General features: G+C 52.0%; 1 protein-coding gene across 1 annotated transcript in view; it reads right to left on the bottom strand.

Moving 5' to 3' along the window:
- ANKS1A (ankyrin repeat and sterile alpha motif domain containing 1A) overlaps positions 1-21,448 on the bottom strand; it is a gene marked incomplete at both ends in the record, with an annotated part of 78,624 nt that overhangs the window by 17,370 nt on the left and 39,806 nt on the right. Inside the window, 2 exons of the mRNA XM_079546293.1 lie at positions 5,648-5,714; positions 17,962-18,539. Of these exons, the coding sequence (XP_079402419.1) occupies positions 5,648-5,714; positions 17,962-18,539 (645 nt within the window). The remainder of the gene's footprint in view (positions 1-5,647; positions 5,715-17,961; positions 18,540-21,448) is intronic.

Raw genomic sequence — 21,448 nt, 5'->3', positions numbered from 1 at the left:
TACACTCATAAACGTATTTCTGCTTTTAAAGGAGAAAATCTGCAGTAACGCCAAGCTCAGGCTTTCTGGTTTAGAAACCACTTCAAATGAAGGCAAAATGAACGGGGCTGTTTGGAAAGGGGAATGGAGGGGTTAACTGTACAAAGAAAAAGAGAACAGATGCCTTGGACATCCCTGACTAAAGCCAGAAAAGTCCATGAGATGTGCATCTTCCGAGGATGACACGGGAGCAGATCACTGCCAGCCTCCGTGCCCCCCAGCAAGAGCCTGATCACAACTTCTGATTAAAATAAACGGCTCATTCTCAGCCAACTCAGCTCCTTCCTCCTCCTCCCGCTCCAAATTTCAGGAATCCTGCCTTTAAAAGGTCACGGGGAATGCTGTGGAAGGGGAACAGCGGGCAGAACGTAGTTAGAAATAATTAAAAGTAGTAGAAAAAAGCAAGGCAAGCGATTCGGTTCCTCTCACAATGTTTCTCAGGTAACAAAGCACACCTCGAAGAAAACAGTGAAGGGACAGGGGCACGGTGGGCTCAGGGAGGTCTCTTTACACCTCACTGTTTCCTTGAGGAATAAGCCTGACGGACAGCATCACCCCATGCGCCCACAAAGCACAACCTGACGTGGTCTGAGGGCACCCAGCCAAGCTTCACCAGGAATAAAAGGCTGCAAAACCAAGCCAGCCTTGATAGAAGAGCCGTCCACACACGCAGACAACGTGTAGAAGAAGCAAGGCAGGCATTTGTTGCTACAGCTGGGGCTGATGAGAGCTGGAAGTCCTTAAACCTACAGATGGGGCTACGAGCTCAGGCAGTGCATGAGGCAAGAAGGATGAAGCCATTAGTGCTGTCAGATGCAAGAAATACAACTTTACTGGAACTAAAATCCATTAGCCAAATGCAGACTGCTAATATTTCTTCCTCTTTTGCCCAGCCAAACACCAGGCATGTTTCTCACGTCTCAAGCCAAGTGCAGAGGTAACTCACTGAGCCCCAGAGGTAACTGCTGTCCCTGCAGCAACACCTCTGCCTGCACCAGGCCGATTCACAGAGCACAACCCACTCAGCTCCTCAATTCTGAGCACAGGAATGCTGCCTGATGAAGCCCTGCCAGCAGCACACAGGTTTCCTTGCCGAAGCCAGCAGCCCCTGTCCCAGTGCCCCGTGGCTGCAAGGAAGAAGGGGAGAGCAGGAGCTCAACAGAACGTGCAACTGCAAAGCAGAGGTGCACAGAGACAGACTGAATGCAAACATGTCTTCCCAGGTCAAAAAAGCCTTTAGGATGAGGGTTAAGAATCCCTTAAGAGATGCTGTTCCTCGATCCTTTATCATCCCAGAAGCACTTACCAACACACAACAGATGGACCCCCTTCCCCCTCACCTACACCTCCCCACCATCAGGATTCTGCTGGAGAAATACACCTGAAAGGCTTCCTCACGTGCTCCAGCAGGAAATCAGGGGCTGAACCTGTTGGCCCAGATGATTGGGTTTACACAGCAAGGGTTTGGGGACGGAGCAGTGGCTCTGTTATGCCATTTTACAGGAGAGGAACCAGGGGTGCAGAAGTTTGCCTGGATTTGCAAGGGGCACAGCAGGGGCCAGGCCTTGTCCCAGCACAACTCCAAGGTCCCCTGCTTCTCCTAAATCCAAAGCAACTGTATGTGACAACCACTTGTATGCACACACCCAAGCACGCTGAGCTCCACAGCAGCTGCCAAACAAGGCACTGAGCCTCTACAAGCAAATCAGTGATCCCAGGCACAAAACGAGTCAGAAGCCCCAGTGTTCTCAAAACCCATCCAATTTTGGAGATGGGAGCGCAGTTGGGAAGCGCCCTGCATGTTAGCGAGGCGATCTGATCCATCAGAACAGCCCTTGCAAACTTCTGAGCAGCAAAAGCGAAACGATGCCAGAAAAAAGAAGGGCTGGGCTGTGGGCAGTGCAGGACGCGCTCCGACCTCACAGCAAGGGGCTGGCAGAGCATCCCTGCCTTCACTGCAATGGAAAGGAAAGCACGGCTGCAGATCTGCATGCAGGGCAGCCCTGAGCACGAGGCAGCTCAGCCCGTGGGGATACACAGCACAGGGAGCAGGCAGCTCACAGCTCTGCCTGCTGCTAAGCCGGGTGTCCATTTTGCTGCGAACTCTGCACAGCTGCAGCTTCTGCCGAGGTGCAAAGCTCCTCCTCTCCCCTCCATGTTAGACCTCTTCCCTAATGATATCGATCAATCACACGCGCTGCGACAGCCACAGCCCGCGGTGGGGAGAGGAGGGGGCTTGGCAGCATGCTGGGTGCTGAGCAGCTGCCGTTGGACTGGACCAAACCCCACACAGCACCCCTGCAAAGCCCCGTGGCCCTGGGAAACACAAAGCCCTGATCAGCATTTAGGGCAGGCATGGGTTAACCCCCCGCTGTGGGCACACGGGGGTCCCTCCTCACCAAAGCAAAAGCCCAAGTGACAAATGGATCGAGATTAGCTGCACTCAGCAGGCGTGAGCTGCATGTGCAGATGTGTATTAGCATCTCATCAGTGGGAGATGCTGCCCACTCGGAGCAGTTTGGAGGTGAGAGATGCAGGAGGACAGAGTCCCTGGTGGTGCAGCTCTCCTGTGTCCTCCATCACACCACAGGAAGACAAACAAGCCGAGTTCTGCTTTTGTCTCTGCTTTCTGACTAAATGCAGAGAGAGGAATTCATTCATCAAGTACAGGGGAAAAACCTCTGCTGCAGGCAGCCTTGCTTAGTGCATAGCAGCACCTCCAGCTGTGCTTGGAAAAGCCTGGCATCGCCCACATCTGTGAGCACAGCAGACTGACCCCATCCAAAGAACTCAGCCAGCACAACAGCCACACTGACCTGCAGCTGGAACCTGCCCGGCCCTGCTCCAGCAGTGATGGGGAGGAAGATCCCACAGAGAGACCCAGGAGCACCTGGAGGAGGCCGTGGCCCCGGGCAGGCAGGGCAGCTCCTGGCTCCTCGCACGGTGCCACGAGGTTGGTGTCCCAAAGGACGGCTCTGCCACCACTGAACTGCTCTCACTGACAAAAAGCATTTCCTATGCCAACACCTTCAAGGCTCGGGTTGTCTGCAACCCTTGAGCAGTACACGATATTCAGTCCCCCTCGGTCCCCAGACAGCAAAGTTCACCAGCATCCATTTAATCACGCTCTGCTCGCAGTGTCTCACTCCAAACAGCCGCGTTTCAAAGGCTCCATTAAAGCCAAGCAATTATCTCCTCCTTTGAAGCCCAGCATCACTCCATACATTGAGGACTCACAGCTCCGCCCGCAGCAGCGGAAGGAACAAATTCATCACCAGCTGCTGCTTTCCAGAGTGAAGCTGCATTGTGGGGAGAGAATTAATCCTCAGGAGCATCTCAGCCATGTAGAAGTACTGAGGAGCGGTGGGCTGCTCTGCGTGGGACAGAGGCACATCCAGGGACATCTGCACTGACATCAGAGCTCCATCAGTCCCACTTCCCCTTCCTATGTGCTTTCCTCAAAAGAAAGAACAAAAACTATGGGATAAAAGCGTTGTCAACGTTGGGTGAAAGCAGACGGAAGCTCAGAAGGCTCCTGGTTGGCACGCGGAGCCAGGACACACAATTAGGCCACTGCAGGAGGAAGATTTCTTTCAATCAACTTGGTTCTGACAGCTGCTCTGCATCCTGAACCCAAACTCAGGGCAAGCAGCTCTATTCCCCACACCTCAACCTCCTCCACTTACAACATTTATGAAAATGAAAGTGTTTTAACCTGGGATCATCTCCCGATGCTGCACTGCGGAGATAAGAGTTATAACAGTTGCTGGAGGAGGATGCTGCTCTGTTTGAGGAAAATCAATGCGCTCAATGACACCAGGATCCCTCCCTCACCTTGGCTCAAGGAAATTTCTAACGGCAAAGACAAAAGGCACAGCCCCACCACCTCATGCACCATTAATAAAACCAATACAGCCGTGTGCTTCAAGGTCACGGAAGCACGGAGGTAAGAGATGTACCAAGAAATGATGTGATGTCTCGTGTCTGCTGGGGCAATGACAGGGCATCTGGAGTTCCACAGGTGGAAAGCTGGCAAAGAGGCCTAAAAATATTCCAGCAAAATTCCAGTAATGGGGGAGAAAATGACCCCAAAGCCCATGTCAACCCTGATCACAGGGCTGGTTTTGCTTCCCTCTGTGCTGACTTTTAAGACATTCAGGAGGCTGCAATCAGGATATTTTTCTTCTCCTAATCCAACACAAAGCTGTGCCATGCACTGCACAGATGACAGACCTCCTGGTGGCTAATTTTAGTTGCTCCCTGGAGCAGCTCACTCAGGCTGGAGCACCCAGGGCTGCACTGCATGTGGCTGAGTGCCACGTCAGGCTGTGACTGAGCTGGGATGTGGATGTAAAAGCCACCTACTGCACCTTGCTGTGAGTCACGGCTGGGTGGCACCTGGGTACAGGCAGTATTGGAAGATTAAACGCTCTTCCTCTCTTGTTTGGCCTGAACACTGAAGAAGAAAGGGAAACAGACCCCTCCCCATTGGGTTTGAGACTTGAAGACTAATCCACACAACAGATTTGGGACTCTTAAATACACAAAAAGCTGCTGCAGACACCAAAAGCTGCTGCCAGCAGTCACACTGACACAAAGCACAGAACCCCCGTCCCATCCTCTAAACAAAAGCATTTTGTGAGCCTTAAGGAACACAACACACGTGTGTGGAGGGCTGTCAAGTGTTCTGTTCACATCTGAAGGGACGGATCTACGCTTATGTAACAAAAATGAGCATCTTGCTGCTGCATTATGCATGTGAAACAAAAGCGAGCTTGTCGTGGGGTGGTGAGAGCAGCCAACATGCAAACATGCAGCAGCTCCATTTCAGAGCAACTGCTTAAAGAAAGTTCTTTGTTATCCAGCAGAGAAGAGCAGAAACTCAAGACAAACATATTTGGAGAGGCAGGACAGAGCTGGAAGCAATTGGTCCAACTTAGCAACTCTGCTGAGAACAACAGTAACTAAAGGAGGTTGGCAATCAGTAGAGCTTTTTCTCCCCTGGGTGCAGGCTGGAGCCCTTACAACACCTCTCAGCTGCACTGAATCCTTTGGTATGTGCAAAAGATCTGATCTCCCTCCTACACATCAAGCAAACACCAGTGGGGATGTGATCAGGTTGAGAGAGGCCATGGGCCACACACCCTGGAGCTGACTTCATTGCAGCATACTTGCAGAATAGCACAGAACATGTCCCAGGCAGCTGACAGCACCCAGCCCTTCCCACCTGCAGGGAAGGACTGCAAGGAGCTGCTCCAGCTCTTGGAAGCTGCCAACAAAAGGGAATCATAGAATCCCAGAATGTCCTGGGTTGAAAAGGCCCACAGTGCTCATCCAGCTCCAACCCCCTGCTGTGTGCAGGTCGCCAAGCAGCAGCCCAGGCTGCCCAGTGGGGAGCCCCAGTGCCCCAATGTGGGGCATCCACAGCCTCCTTGGGCAACCTGTTCAGTGCCTCACCACCCTCTGATGGGAAGGGAAGGGGAGATGTGCTCAGCTGTGCTGCAGCCATCCCTCTTGGAGCCACGGTTGGGTCACAGCAGCCAGAACATGGCTTTGCTCTGGGCAAAACCACAAAGACACACACACACACACGAGCTGGGTACGCTACCTGAGATCCTCTGCTGCTCCTGGGAGAAGTCGATGCCTTCGCCAATGGAGCTCATGATTTTCTCAATCTGGAAATAAAACAAGAAGCAGGTGCTGTGTTACTGACAGAGCAGGAAAGCAGTCCCAGGGTTTTGCCCACCACAGGCAGCCAGAGGGATCCCACACACAACCATTAAGCTGCCTCTGAGCACAGTGCCCTGCCTGGACAGCCCTTCTACGGGTGGGTCACTCAAAGGGATGCAGAGAAGTTGTGATGCTACAGAGCCTTCCCTCCTGCCCCCTGCCCATGCCTGAAAACCATCAGCTGCAAGAAACCCATCCCTCTGGAGCATAAACCTCAGGAGGAGAACGGGATCCCCGAAGCTTTCAGCTCCACCTTCAGGAGCACACAGCCTCCCTTGCCTAGAAGGAGTTTGAAAAGAGATCAAGCTTGCAAAAGCAACATGGGGGGCAAATGCCTCAGCTGCCCAGGAGAGGGAGCAAGAGACAATCCCATCCATCTGCGCAAACCAAGGGATGGAAGCAAAGCACATGCAATTAAGACATGGCACAAACCACTGCCTGCAATGGTATCTTTAGCATTGGACATAAATGAACGCCTTTGCAAAAGACAAAGGAAACAAAGTTAAGGTTGTGCCAGTTGGGAAGCTGGCAGTGACAACCAGCAGGTTAATGCTGCTCAGATGGAATCTGATAAATCGCAGCTCAAATCTGAATTTCTAGTAGCTGAAAGCACAGACCAATGAAAGCCCAGCATTCTTCAGAGAGCAATGGGACCCCGGAGAGGCTCAGGTCTGCTCGCTTACCTCTGTCTCCAATCCATAACCAGGCAGAAAATAAAACCACAAAGAGCCCCCAGAGACATTCCCAAACAGAAATCTCCCTGCCCAGCACTCCTGCAAGGCTTGCTGCTGAACACAAAGCTGGTGTACAGTCTGACACATAGGGCAACAAAATGAACCTCAGCTCTTATACAACTTTTTCTTTCTGGCCTTTTTAGGGACAGGTTTGGGAATGGAGGCTGAGTTATTCCGCACCCTCTGCTCCCCAGGTGCCAGTAGCAGCAGTGCAAAGCTCAGGGCTGGACTCTGTTAGGGCTGGCAAACAGCACACAGCCCATCTGCAGAGGCTCCTGACAACCCACATCTCCAGTAGAGCCCTCCTGGTCCAGCACACGCTGCCAAAGGGGCACTGATGGAGCAGCAGGGTGAGCGGCCAGAGCCCCGAATCCTGACGGAGAATGGATGTGATTGCCTGGGATGTGATGGCTTTTGCTTCCACGAGACAAATCGTTCAGAACTTCCATCAGAAATCACAAGCTGCTTGTACAAGAAATGGGATTTGGAGCTCAAAGGATGCAATAAGAAAGAATGAGGTCATGTAAGCAGCAAAATTATCCCAATTCCAAGCAGACAAAGATGGCACTTAAGTGACAAGCATAACATGAAACGTGTGCAGGGCGGCTCGGTTTGCAGTGCTCACATCACCAACCCTCCTTCAGACACAAACGCCACAGCCGGTCATCATCCCATCACATCTGGCTATTTAGGGTCACTGAGGCTGGATAAAATAAGGAAGTCCCAGAAATGCAGCTTTGAGAACTGCAGGAAAAAATAATCATCTTGTTTCTCAGCTCAACTTAAGGCCCTTCCATAAATCAGCAACTTCGCAGCAGCTCTAAGTGTGGGGTCAGCAAAACTGGAACTGCTTAAGAGGAAATAAATGGATTTTGCTGAGTATTTCTTTGACTACAACCATGCCTGCTAACTCCTCTCCTCCACTGGAGGCATTTTGGCATTCACCTCGGCTCCATCAGCTCTGCTCCTCTCCACGAGCTCAGCTCTGAAGAGCTTTTCCACTTCTCATTACTTGGGATGAAGCTCAAAGGACGTGTGAGGGATGCAGCAGCCATTGCTCGAGCCTGCAGATGACATCAGGTAACTGAAGAGCATCGATTCCTGCATGGGGGAATGTTACTGAGACAGCCAACCTGAGGGTCTCAATGCATGTTTTGCAGCCAGAACCACCTGCTTTGACTGCTTTTGTCCCAGCAAAGCTTTGAAATTTCACGTATGTACCATCAGCACAGAAAGGCCACGAAATACTGGAGGAAAATACTGGGACGGTGCAGAATAAACCTCATCTCCAAATAAGACTGAGGGCTTTGATACTGCCTGCTTTAGTCCTGGGCTGAGCCCAGGCAGCAGCAGATGCTGGAAGCATTGCCCTCACCACGGGCTGACACCATGACAGATCTGCTTCCTTCCTTGCTTGTGGTTGTTTCCATAGCTGGATCCAAAGCAAGGCTTAATTGTGGGAGCCAGGCCAAGCTCCCCGGTGCAGTGACTGCTCTCCCTGCAGGAGCTCAGTGCTTCCCAAGCTCTGACAGCTCCGTGCTGAAGACGTGCAGGTGCTCCTGCAGCACTAAAACGCCCACCAACCTTTCCTCAAAAGCAGGGGATTGCCCAGTGCTCTGTAAAGCTGAACGGCAGGGGAAGAACCACGTGGCAGAGGATCACCTTTCGGGTTCACCCTTTGCTAAACACTGGGTCCATCCAGAGACAGTCTGGGCGATGCAGAAGGGCTGCAACTCACAAAGCAATCCTGCTTCCCCCTCCCTTTGTGCCACAAAGCCCAATGCCAGCCCACAAACCTGGCTGACCACCTCATCTAGGTGCTAAGAATAAGCTGCACAGATACAAAAACAGGGGAGGGACACATCCCTGTCCTCCACACCTGGTCCTCAGCTGCACTCCGTGGCACTGAGATGGGGATGGAAGAGAGGATACCTTGAAAACAGCACACACTAATGCTTTTTTGGGCTGCTCTTTCCCAGTGGTTAATTATTTAAATATAAAAATACCGTGTTTAAATATAGTGCTGCAGTTCAGACTTGGTTTTACGCTGAACACTCAGTTCCAATTTGTTTTGGCTTAACCTGTTTTTTTCCACTGAAACACCACGCATCCATCTCCAAACAGGTTGTGTGTTTTAATTTTCCTCCTTTTGCATCCACAGAAATAAAACCACAGGATCCCTCTGTGGGATTTATACAACCGTGCCCATTACTCCTAATCTGGAGGGTGCAGGAGGATCTGCACCATGAAGCTCCTTTGGCCCATGAGCCATAAGCAACAGCCCTACAAGGAAAGGAGACAAAGCGCTGCAAAGCTAAAATGCTTTGGTAGAAAGGAAGGGAGACAGTCCTTCAGCAAAGCCAAAAAACAAGAGGTGCAACGCTGCAGAGAGCTTGTGAGCACTGATAGATCTGCACGTTTGCTTAAGCCTTGCTGAAAAATAAAACTGTCCTCAGAAAGGAGCTGGGTGCGGCTCAGCATCACCCTTGGGCTGGGAAGTGGTGAGTGCTTCCACACAGGCAGGCAAGCAGCCACAAAAACATAGCAACTGGAACCGAGTCCAAAACAGAGCTCTGTCTTAAAACAAACCACCCCAAGCAGCTGAGTTCTCATTCACGGGGGAAAGAGGCATTTGTTTGTAGAAGACCCGTAGAAGCCAAGCTGGATGCTGGAGCTGGTCCTCCTGCAAATACCTCCTCACCCCACAGCATTCCAGGCAGCAGGATGCAGCGGTCAGACGTGAGCAGGAGACAAAGTGCTGCCCCATAAACATCCCCATTGGACAGCATTCTGCAGAGGGTGCCACGCAGCACAGGGGGCAAAAACGATGTCCTGCACCCAGCACTGATGCTATGGGGCTCTGCCCCCCCCCCCCGTCCTGATGGGTGGGAGCATGGGGTCCGTGGTGGGGTCTGTATTTGTCTGTCTTTTTTCCCTCCACTGAAGTTTGGAGCCAGCAAATCCATTGAGAGAGACAGAGGGTGGTTAATAAGTGCCAGGGGGCTTTTGTCACCAAAATAAAGCAGGGCTTCATGCAGTAGCAGCAGCCTGCAGCCGTTCATTTGCATGCAGGGAAAGGGAGCTCCATTCGGGAAGCACAGCTCTGAGCAGTGCTCCCTTAGTGCGGCTCTCACCCTGGTTTGGGGGCATCTGTGTGCTACAGGAGCTTCCTGCAAGGGGGGTTTATAAAAACAAGCCCACTGCAGAAAAGCCCTTAATTTACCATGGATACAAAAGCACAAGTTTTGTGCTTGGTCTCCGCATGCAGCATCAGTGATTCCCAAGGACACAGCAAGGTTGTCCTGGGATGAGAAGTAACACAGATGGGCACGTCAGCATCTGGGAAAGCAGCTTCTGCACAGAGCTCCACAGCTCTGCTCCCCCAGAAGGGCTCTGAGCAGAGCCTCCCCCCCACAGCCCCTCAGTGAATGGGCAAAGCCTGAACTGCTCTGCCCCCAGCAGAGCCCCATAGCCACACCAGAGCCCACAGCAGCTCCAAGAGGGAACGCATGGCCCCGCACTGCCCGTTTCTGCACACCAAACATCACCATCACGATCCACGCACGCCTCAGTGCACAAAGGAGACACTTCTGATGCTTTTACCCTGGAAAAAACCCACAGCGTTCTGAGCTAACACCGGGGCACCACGCAACCAAGTGCTTCCCTTCCAAATCCCCATAACAACTTCAGACTTGTTCTCAATTACACATAAGCAGAACAAGATGCAATGGAGCTTTGCTCTCCTGCTACCCTGGGGCACTGTCAGCGCCACCACCGCAGCACACACAGCACAGCAGGGGTCTCTTCCAAGCCCTGCTGCTGCCCCCAGGCTCAGCTCCCCCCATGATGCACTTTCTGGGGCTGCAGGCTGTTGCTCATCTCTTTCTGAGTTCTGCATATAAAAAGAAAAACCTCAAAAGGGGTCAGGACCTTCTGCTTCCCCCTGAGGCTCCTTCCCAGATGGGCCGCTTCAAACCACTGTTCTGCAGCACCCCTGGGCAGGAGGAGATGAACACAGCACACAGCAAAGGAACACAAATACGGAGCAATAGAGCGATTCAGATCAAAGCCTGCAATGAAGTAAAGATGCACAGAAACAAACGGCTGCTATCTTCGGTATCACTGCACATAATGACACCCTGCAGCAGAGGAATGATTAAGAATATATCAGGATTCCCATTATAAATACTTAATAATAAGGAGTTTGTAACCTATGGCACAAATTTGCACAGGGTTAAACCTCAGCAGGTGAGGCAGCAGCTCCACAAGCATATTTTATTCCCAAAAGCTCCTCCGGGTTGGGTTTAAGGGTTATCAGTATTAGAAATTCTGGCAGTTCCTACCAAGTGTCAGGGGTTAAGGCTTCATTATTTCTAAGCTCCTACAATGGAGAGACAGGGCACACTAAGTTTAAAATGGGAAGAAAATGGAACAAGCTGCTTCTCCAGCTTAAAAAAAAGCCTTTTGAGTACAACAAGAACCCCTAATTGCAAAGCAACAAGCCTCCTTACAGCCTGACACAGCTGCTGTAAGAAATAAGAGCAAACTAATAAGGATGCATTGGGGTCAGTGGACAGCACTGGGCACGGGGCAGGCAGTGGCAGAATGCTTCCTGCTCAGCACCACCAACTGCTGCATGGATTTGCTGGTAAACACGAGCTGGTTATTTGGGGGCTGCTGGGAGGAAAAGCAGCTTCATCAGGATTTAGGAATTTTTATTTTTTTTTAATTGCTGACTTATGAAATCATCTCTTGAGATGCTGCAAGCAGTCCGGGCGGATGGGGAGCTCAGCATGGAGCTGAGCACACAGCTGCAACCTGAGCAGGGCAGGGCAACCAAGGGCTGAATGCAGCCTTTATGAGCACCTCAAAATGAATGTCTGTTAATTGCCACCACCAACCTCAAGCCCAGTGCATGGCTACAGCATCTCCCAGGCTTCTGGTAGGCAGTCATCGCTCCAGCCCAGCTCCTCCTGCTTCTTATTTCAAGCTGAGCAGACACGTGGTGAAAAGCCCCCGCTGAGCCTTCCTCAGCAGCATGAGATGAAGCCCATTGCATCTGATGGGCTGCTTCCCATTCATCAGCCACATCTCACAGCCTGCAGCCCAGCAAAACGAGGCAACGCAGCCCGAAACCTTCAGCATCGTGGCAGTAACTGCAACAACAGCACAGATAACAACACAGGAGCCAAACCCCAGGGAAAGGCAGGAGGTGTTTTGCAAAGCCAACACGTTGCAGGCTCAAAATGAGGGCACTCGCAGGCAGCAGAGAGATCTGTGTGCAGACATTCATCTGGGAGACAATACAACAGGTGCTGCCTTAACGAGCAATTAGGTCCTGCCTGCTCCACTTTTCTCCTGCTGATGAAAAGAACAGATGATCCAAGGCACTTTCCCCCAGAAAAGTCTTCGGTTAATACATGATTGATACTATTAACTGCTGTTTCATCCCTGCACGTGGAGGCAAGGCTGCTCAGACCCGGCTGGGACGTGCAGAGTGGTTGGGTTGGAAGGGACCTCGCAGCCCTGCAGGACTTCCCTAAGAGCAGCCTCTGGGACAATTCCTGCTGGCTCCTCACTGCAAACATGAGGAAGGGCTCACTGGGTTTGCTGTGCGCTGCAGGAAGTGCTGTAAGTGCTGCTCAGCAATAAATGCACACATTTTCCAGCTCGCTCTGGTCTCTGGGAAACTCCTTTGGGCCTGGATCAGGGATCGCTGCTTCACACCTGTATTTTTGTCCAGCCTGTATTTTTGTCCAAACACCAGAGCTAGAAATCAAAGCATTCAGACCGTGCATTTATATTTCACAACCAGCGTGTCACAGACCAGCAGATTCAGAGCCCCCCAAGTATCTCTTATTTAAGTGCACAGCGAAGTTGGATGTCAGCACGCCAAGACGACGGATGCCAATGAGACAACAGGTGCTCAGGGAGGTGGGACGGCTGCATGCTGCTCATTGTGAACCCACCGTAGCAAAGGCAAAGACTCCTGAAGAATATTGAAGCAATTCAGATCCCCACAGCTGTGTTTGGGGGCCAAAGGCAATGTGTTACCTTCCTGCAGTACAGCTGGGCAGCTCTGGAGGCTTCAGAAGCACTACATACACACACACTGTTCTAAGAAGAACTTCTGCAGTGCTCTAAGATGCTCCGTAAAGTGGAAGAGAATATAAAGAAGGACTGAACAAGGAATGCTTGGGCTTTATGTTTGCCTTTCAGAGCAGAACTGCAACCAACAAGGCTGCTGTGTAGGCTCTGTTTCCTCAGAACGCTTCGTTCTCTCCTGCTTTACAGCAAACCCGAGCTGTGAAAACACAAGTGTTCCTAAAGGTAATGTGAGGGTGGAAGAAATCTTGCCAGTGGGGGCAAAGGGAAATTTCCAGCACTGAGGATGATAAGAATTCCTGACCTTAGCACAGGAAAAAAGAGAGGAAACGTTGGGATCTGGAGACAATAGAATAATCAGCCCGTTAATTAAGACAACTGAGATCCTGAAGGACACATTTGTTTAGAACAGCAGAAGTCAGGATCAAAACACTGAGCATATCACTTCTTTTCCCATAACCAAAGTATCACAAAACATTACAGAGGAGCAAAGGGAAACCTGGAAGGAGCCCTGAGGAGCACAGAGCCAGCGGGAGGCAGGGGATGGGGGCTGAGGAGCACAGCAAGAGCCCAGGGGCTGGGAGCAGCCCACTGCCACAGCTCAAGGCCAGGGCAAGAGCTCCAGATTAAACACCAGAATCCACAGGATACACCAAGATTTTAGGCAGCACAGGCTGACAAGCAAGGATGGAAGGAGCCAGTGCCGTCTTCGGATGCTGCAGGACAGCTTGCAAGCTGCAGGTGGGGGGGGGGGGGGGGGCAAGGACAGGCTTAACATATGGATTCATGGATTCCCCAACTGCAGCCGTCATCTGAAACCTCCGTATCTGATCCACAGCATTGGCCATGCAGGAGCTGCAGCCCAGCAGGTGAGCTGAGAGCTTGTCAGAACAAGGAACCCCGAGCTCTTAGAGGATGCAGTTTCACCAGGCACAAAATAGCAGCTCTCCCCCTGAATAGCAAAGGGAAAGATTTGCATTTCCTTTCAACATCAGTGTGCAGCTCTGAATTTCAACTTCTGAGTGTATTTTAAGGCAGTGGTGGGTTTGGCATGGAGAGCTTTCCTCAAAGGTTCACATCTCGATGCAAATACTCCTAATCCTCAACTCTAAGAGCGTAATTAAGGCAGCAATTCCACAGAGTGCTTAAGCAGCCAAGCAGCCCTGACAAGGTGAATGGAGCTCAAGCCCTTCAAGCCACTTCAGCACAACCTCTACCATCGTGCAGCTCTTCAAAACCCATGGCAGAAAGCAATGGGGATGTGCAGCTCACTCCTATGGAGCACACAGCACAGGCTGCAATCTCTTGCAGGAGATGAGGACGGCTGTCCAGTGCCATAATTAGACACAAATTATTCATTAATTCATCAGCTAATTCACTTTGGGGGGGGGGGGAGGAAGGCATCAAAGTGGCGGGCTGTGCATTTCCTTTTTCTAAAAAAAAGCTTAAAAAAAAAAAGCATGTTTTATTCAGCTCCCCCAGTTTCTTCCCAAGCAGCCTTAATCTCCTCCTGGAAGAGCTGCAGACACAGCAGCCACCTCACTTTGTGAAGCTGATGCTGGAACCCTCTGAGCCGTTCCCTGCAAACTCAGCAGTGGAGCTGCTCACTTGGTGGCTGGAAGAGGCCCTGTGTGGCCGTGGGGATCCAGGTCTGCAGCTCCTCAGCAGCACCCCTGTGCTCTGCCCCCAAAAAGGCTTCCCAAACCATCTGTCTCACCAATACCTCCAGTTCCATCCCCCTCCCGCCTCACAGCACTGTCTGTGCATCAGACAGGTCAGCTCAGCTGATCTCCTGGACAAACAGAGCCCAATTTATCTGCTATGTGCGTTCAGTGGCTGTCAATCGTCCTGCAAAACCAACGCCGCGTGGGACGCATCTCCCAGATACCTGAAATATTGCTTTTAGGAAGCTGACAGCACAACAGGGGGTGGGGAGCACAGCCCAGCTCCTCTCCAGCCATCGCTGCCCCCTGGGGCCGCTGTAGCAGCACTAATTGCTCTCACTGTCAGGAGCCGCTTCCCCAAGGAGCAGAGCAGTTTGCTGAGGAGCTGTGGGGTTGGGATCTCTCCTCCAGCACAGCCAAGCTCGGCTGCTCGAGGAATAGGAGGATTCAGAACTGCAGCAGGAGAAAAGGAACGGTTCAACACCTCAACCTGGCCAAAAGCCATCAGGTCTTATGGGCCCGGAACAAAGCACGGCTGTTGTCCATCCCCCAGACTTCACTGAACTGCTAACAGAGGTTCATACCTGCCTTTCATCCAGGGAGGCTGGTGATGCTCAGGGGGAAAGCAGCTCAGCACATCTGGGCCCGAGCCCTGCCAGGTGTGCTCACCTGCAGCAGCACCTGCAAAGGGACCCGGATGGATGCACAGAGCAGGCTGGCAGCAGGGCTGAGCCCCACTCCTTCAGGAACACAAACAGTTTATCCTCCTATGCAAAATTCATGGTGAGCCATGCCGGCTGTGCGCTCCTCTCACGGCTGCTCAATATTCATGAGCCACTTACACCAAACAAATTCACCACTTCAGCCCTCTGAGGGCAGTGCTCTGCTGCACACGTGGCTCCTCTCCCTGCCCTCACTTCCCAGGCAGCAGCAGGAGCAAGTTTTGATCCTCACCTCCTTCAGTCCTCGTCTGCTCCCTGGGCAATACAGCGCTGTTTGCTTTGCTTATCTCTGCTTGCTTACAGCATCTGGGGGCCACGGTGTGCGTCCCTCTGCAGCACGCAGCTGGGCCAGGCCCTCAGAGCTGCTCAACAGGGAGCGGGGCTGAACGCTGCCAAGTGAATCACTCCTTCCCCAGCCCACCCTTCTGGCAAAGCTGCACCACCTCCCACTTCCAACAAAGGGCATTGGCAGCGGGCGGCTGCAGGGCCGTGACCCTTCTGTCCGAGCACAGATCTCCCTGTGCACGCTCACCCACGGCCCAGAGCAATGCTGGCTCTGCTTACAGATCCATCCATGCACAGACACAACCCGGTCCCCCCCCTTCCCCCCGTGCCCCGAGCAGACACACCTACTGCTGGCTGTGGGCAAAGCCCTTCCGTGCCGCTGCAGCTGCACACGGATCACTTTCCTCCTCGGCTGCCTGCATAAAGGCTATTAAAAGGAACAGAATAACGCCTATAAATCTGCCATTGTTCCCCCCAGCACAGAGGCAGTGGCTCAGTGAGGTTTTGTCAGCTGGGGAAATTCCGAGGCTGAGAGTCACGTTGGACTCAGGGCAGCTGCATTACCTCCATTCAGGGAACTAATTAAACATTAGCAGAAGTGATGTTGCTGGAGATTTAAATCTTATTGTCGCCATTATGACCGGCCGGATCAGCCCCCTTCTGCACATACAAATCACTGCAAAAAAAACCAAAACAACCCAATGTTCCCTGCAGGTGTGAACCCAGCATTTCTCACCACCAACCACAGGAGCCTTGTGATATTCTACAGCAAGAAGCGGACTGGCCGCACAAATCACCAACCAGCAGCAGCTCCATTTCATGCTATGCAAAAAACTGCTCTGCTTCACAAAGTGTGCCCCTCCTGCTGACAGCATCACAGAGCGCAAGAGCTGCACGTGCACCAGGAGGCAGACAGACCCTGCACACTTCTGTGCGGAGTCTTAAGGAGCAAAGCCAGCGAAAGGCAATGAATCGCCAGCTGCCGGCTTGTCTCACTATGTTTAGCTTTGCAGAGAGTTTTCCAGTGGGAACCACGATATTCTTCACATCTCACATATAGGGAAACTGAGGCAGAGAGGAGGAGACTTGTCTGGAATCAATGGGGAGGGCTGTGATAGCTAGGAGAGCCCGAGGCAAATCCAGCCACGGGGTTCTGCTACAGAGCAACTCCACGAGGTGTTCAAATTACCTCAGAAAGTGGGAAAACATGTAAAGCCATCAGGTTTTGATCGTACCAATATTTTCACATTCGACCCGCTCCACTGCAGACAGATGGGAATTTTTCACATTCTTTCTAAATTTCCTCACCTAAACACGGCGCAGAGGAAAAGCAGATTTCCCTCCTGTGGCTCATTGGGCAGCACGGGCTGGGAGCCACGCTTTCTGTTTACAAGCAGGGAAGCAGATTTGCAGGCTCCCTTCTCCAAGCAGCGGAAGCACAGGCATGCTGAGCTCTGACCTCTGCTACCAGTAAAGCTGTGCAACTCTGCAAAGCCAGAGGCTCCTTTCCCTTTCAACATTTGCTGTAAACAGTTTGGTGAGGCACGAAAGGCACAGGGAAGGCTCTCCGCTCCTTTCAGATGTGCCTTCCGTTACAAAACCTTTCGCTAGCAGCTGCACTGCAACTAACCCAGCTAATTAGCAGCAAAGCCTCCGCAACCAAAACACCTGCAGAGGAAAATACGTATTTGGAGACGCATCAGGGAGAAAGCACACGGACTGAAGGATGGGAGCGCCGAGGAACGATTCCCACTTCACTTTTATCCCTGTGGAATACCTCCGTCTTCCACCAAATGTGATTTTATCCCTGGGCTGGGGTCACAGAGGCAGCTGAAGCACACGAGGGGCAGGCAGGAGGCACAGCCATCCCATGGGGCAGCCGTTCCCCTCTGCCACGAGCCCGGCACACACAGCCCTGACCCCCAGCACACGCCGGGGCCATCTATTTCCCTTCAGTGTACAAAGAGTGGTTCATGTGAGCTTATCTCCTCTGCAGCGCCGCCGCTCCACCAGCACAGAATCATCTCCAAAGAATGTTTCAGTAATGCTGCGGTGCTGGATTTCAGAGGGACACTTAATCTCGCCCGAGTGGTTCACCAGGGCCAACTTTCTGAGCATGAAATATTTAACTATCCACAGGCCTCCCGGACTACAATAAAGTGCCTTCTAACAAGCCTCCAAGATAACCATGTGAAGTAGGAGCTATTACATACATGAAACAGCTCAATTACTCTCTGCTCTCCAGCTCCGTGAGCCCAGGACACAGCTCACCCCCAGCAGCGGGGACCCAGGCACAAAACCTCTGCTCTGAATTCTGGGGGTCTGAAGGCGAAAAATTGGGAAGAGGGAGTCAGCCTGAATCCATGAGGATCACTGTTATCAATACTCCCTCATTTTGGGGGTGCTAAACTTATCTGGCTTGCCCTGCATTTCAGTAACTTAAAAGAACAAAACCTTTGAAAAGCCCCCAACCCCTTGCAGTTCTGTTTCTCCGCACTCCAATTAAGGTGTTAAATGCCAAAAGAGAGCTTTAACCACTTGTAACTCAGCATTTCCTTCTGGCTGAGATGCGAATTAGTCAAAATAACGCGAACCACCCACGAGCCCCTCTGAAGACCTGCAGCAGAGAGGAGCTCACGCTGCACAGTTTCATCCCTGGCACAGCAGCAAACTCAAACTCACCTCATCCCACTCCGAAGCAAAGGACGGCGACTTCTCCAACCTCTTCTTCCCAGTGCTGCAGTTGGAGAGCGATTCGCTCCGGCTCCCCATGGCATCGTCCTCCGTTGGGGAGCAGGTCAGGAGGTCGGAGTCTGATTTGGACAAGCTGCGGCTGAGCTTGAGCTCGGCTTTGGGTTTGCTCCCCGGGTGGGCTCTGCCCACAGCACCACCTCTGTCCCCCTCGTCCTCGGCAGCGCCGGGGTGCTGGAGCACGTGGGGCGTGCCTACAGTTTCAGGATCCGCCCGGTTGACGTGAGCGTGTTGGACGGTTGCGTAGATTGCTTTCTGGTTTTGTTCTGGAGAGCCGGTCGGTGCTGATGCAGGGGCAGGTAAATCAGCATCCTCCAGCTGCATAGCAGGTGGGTGGCTCGCTGCTTCCACGCCTCCTTTCTCCGCGGAAGGAACGAGCCTGAAAGGGTCCTCGCTTATTTCACAGATGGGGGAAGAACCGTGAAGCAGCCCCGAAAACTGCTCCGGAACCTGGATGTCCTGGGTGTCTGCAGAGTCCTGGCTGCGGCCACCGCTGCTCCTCCTGTGGTCTTCAGGGGGATGAAAGCAAAGGAAGAAAAAAAAAGTTTAAAAGATGGAAGAAGCTGCGAAATTCCAGCTCTCCCTCTGCCCTCCCTCAGCGAGGGAGGGAGAGATAAAGAGAGAACAGTTCCGTATTGTTCCGCGTACTCAACTTGTACCCAAAGTCGTGGCATTTATGAAATTCCAAACACTGGCCTGATTTATGCAATCTGGCAGCTCTCCGTGTTGTTTTATTCCTGTTAACACTAACTATCAGGCCTTGCTATATAAGGCTAAGACAAGTGCTAAGTATATCCTGCAGAGAGAGCGAGCGAGGTAGGAGAAGCAGAGACGGAGCTCCTGGAACATCTGATACATTTCCATAAAGGCCAAAGTGTTATTTAGAGCGGTGCTCCCTGCTCTTGGCACCAGCTGCAGGGTGGGAAAAACTTCTGGACTGCAAACAACCTGCAAGTTCCAAAAGCTGCTCCCCAAAAAAAACAATGCCTTCCTCCCTCGTGGTTTCCGAGTTTAACCTCTCCTCCTTGCTCAGGGGAGAGAAATAAACAGTTTATGCAATAAAAAGCTCCATCAAAAAGGCTCTCTGCTGCAAGCTGAGCACTGAATGCTAATGCAGAAAGCTGTGTGCACGAGTGGCTGTCCCAGAAATGCGGCGCTGTTACTTGGTTACTGCTGTGCTAACATCCCCAATATCAGGTAAATCATCAATAATTGACCGGTCCCAATTGCCAGGTGTGTGCACCAACACATACACTCACCTCAGCCAGGTTGTACACGTGCATCTGAGCTGCACGAGCAAAGGTTAGAAAAGCAAGGAAACACAGCTCGCAGGTCCTGGGATCCCCACCACCTCTTGTGGTGGCCTGCAGATTTTAACCACTTCCATTTACTGCCACAAACACTTGGGTGGAAGAACAACTAAAAGCACACTGCAGCACAGCAATAAAACAAAGCACCTCCATAACGTGGCTCTGAAATACAAGGAGGGTATCTGGACATGAAGAGGAAACTCCTTGGTTTGCTGCTCTCAGGAGCTGGAGAAGGAACGCTCATCTCACTGAGCGAGGCGAACTGTTCTGATCAATTTTGCTTCTCTTTAACAAGAAGCAGCTATTAGCAACAACAGTGAAATTAAGCTCCTTCCCCCCAGCATCCTTTTTGCACTAAGCTTGACCAGGTCATTTCCAAGCACATCTGGTTTTGTGGTGCATCCCCACACCAGAAATGAGGCAGGAAGGGCCTGAATCAGCCATTCATCCTCGCACGCCATGCAGATCCCGGGGTCTCACGCGCTCTGTGAGCGCCAGCCAGTCCTCACAGGCATCTGTTTACTCCACAGAAATGCAGAAAGCAGCTTGCTGGGTTGGCAGCTGAGTCAGGAACAGCAAAAGCCTGAGCAGAGGTTAACAGCCAGGGCAGGACGCTGGCAGACCTCGCTGCTTGCCGGCGTTAAGTGATGCTGGGGCTGATTTTGTTCTGGATCCTATGAGTTTGGGATTCCAGGACAATGAAGTAGTTGTTGATCATCCTGCATGGGTACATATCCCACACGTTCTGTGCCTGCAGCCGCTGAGGGCAGGCCTCACTGCAAAGCCTCACCTGCACTGCGCCCAGCGTGGGCTGGGAGCGCCGGGAAGAAGTGAAGGCCAGGCTGTATTCGGTTGGTGTGCACAAAGATCTGAGGTTGTAATGCTGGAGAGAAAGCTCAGAATGGATGGGACATGCTGTATACGTAGCAGAGACCGGTGTAAGAAAGTTACAGATCCTGAAAGAGGGACTGGACACAGGCGCATTACCCTCTAACGGACTGGAAGGAATTGGATCCTTTACCAATTAAACAGCCCTCCCTCTTCTCCTCACCTCTCCCGTGTCCCAGCTTAACCTCCGCTGCCATTCCTGCTGAATGCAGTGAGGCAACTTGGAGAAGTTTGTGCCACGTGCTGGGTGCAGCCAGAACAAAGTGCTCCAGAGCTCACAAAGGGGCTCCTGTTACACAGAAATCACAGCCGCCCATTCATCCTCCAGACGATGGAGACAGACTCTGAAATACAAGAGAGCTGCCAGGGAAGGAAGGGATGGAGCAAAGGGAACAGCGCTCACAGAGAAGATGAGGAACGTCTTGAAAGAGACATCTCAGAGCCTGTAAGGCTGCCCCAAAAGCTGCAGGCAGAAGAACACATGTAGGATGGGAGGAGTGGCCTCGCTCCTTTTTTACCATTGAGGTGCACAGGGGGCTCTCCCCAGGTTTTACTTTTTGGGGTTTCAACTCAAGGTGCCCCAGGATGGGAGGAGAGGCCAGAGCCAGTGCTGGCCAGTGACCACAGGCCTTTTCAGGCCGTGTACATTTTTGGGGTAAGTTGCTTATGCAGTTCAGCCAATGATCATGGCAAAAAGATGAGCAGTGTTCCCTTTTAAAGTACACATTGAAACAGGGCAAGGAGAAAATAATACCTAAGGGCTAGGAAAGCAGAGAGAGTCCAGGTCCATCCATCTGTGGTACTCCATGGGATTTAGGTATTTATTATCTACCTTTGAAAGCATCCCCATCCAGTTGCACCTTTTCACTCACAAAAAGAGAGTCGTTCTTAAATACGGATTTGAGCTCAAGTCCCTTGGCTGGTTTCACACCCAAGCACAGCTGAGTTCCTCAGCCAGCTCCTGCTGCAGGATTCACCCACAGAAGGGTTTGCTTCCACTGCACAGAGCGCATTTCCAGGCACAGACTGTCTGCTTCCCAGGAAGGATTCAATTACATGCTCTCCTGCCAGCAGCTTGATGATCCCAGATATGAAGCACTTCCCTAACACCAAGCTGCAGCCACATTGCCTCCAGCAAGTTTGTTTCCCTAGATATCATCAGGAGGGTTTGTTTCATGCCCCTGGATTAGGAGAATCAAGCTGTTATTGCAGCCGCTCTC

This window comes from Tetrao urogallus, assembly GCF_951394365.1.
Source record: "Tetrao urogallus genome assembly, chromosome: 24".
Taxonomy (NCBI): Eukaryota; Metazoa; Chordata; class Aves; order Galliformes; family Phasianidae; genus Tetrao; species Tetrao urogallus.
The sequence above is the reverse complement of the archived record's forward strand: the minus strand, read 5'-3'. Positions and strand labels throughout refer to the sequence as shown.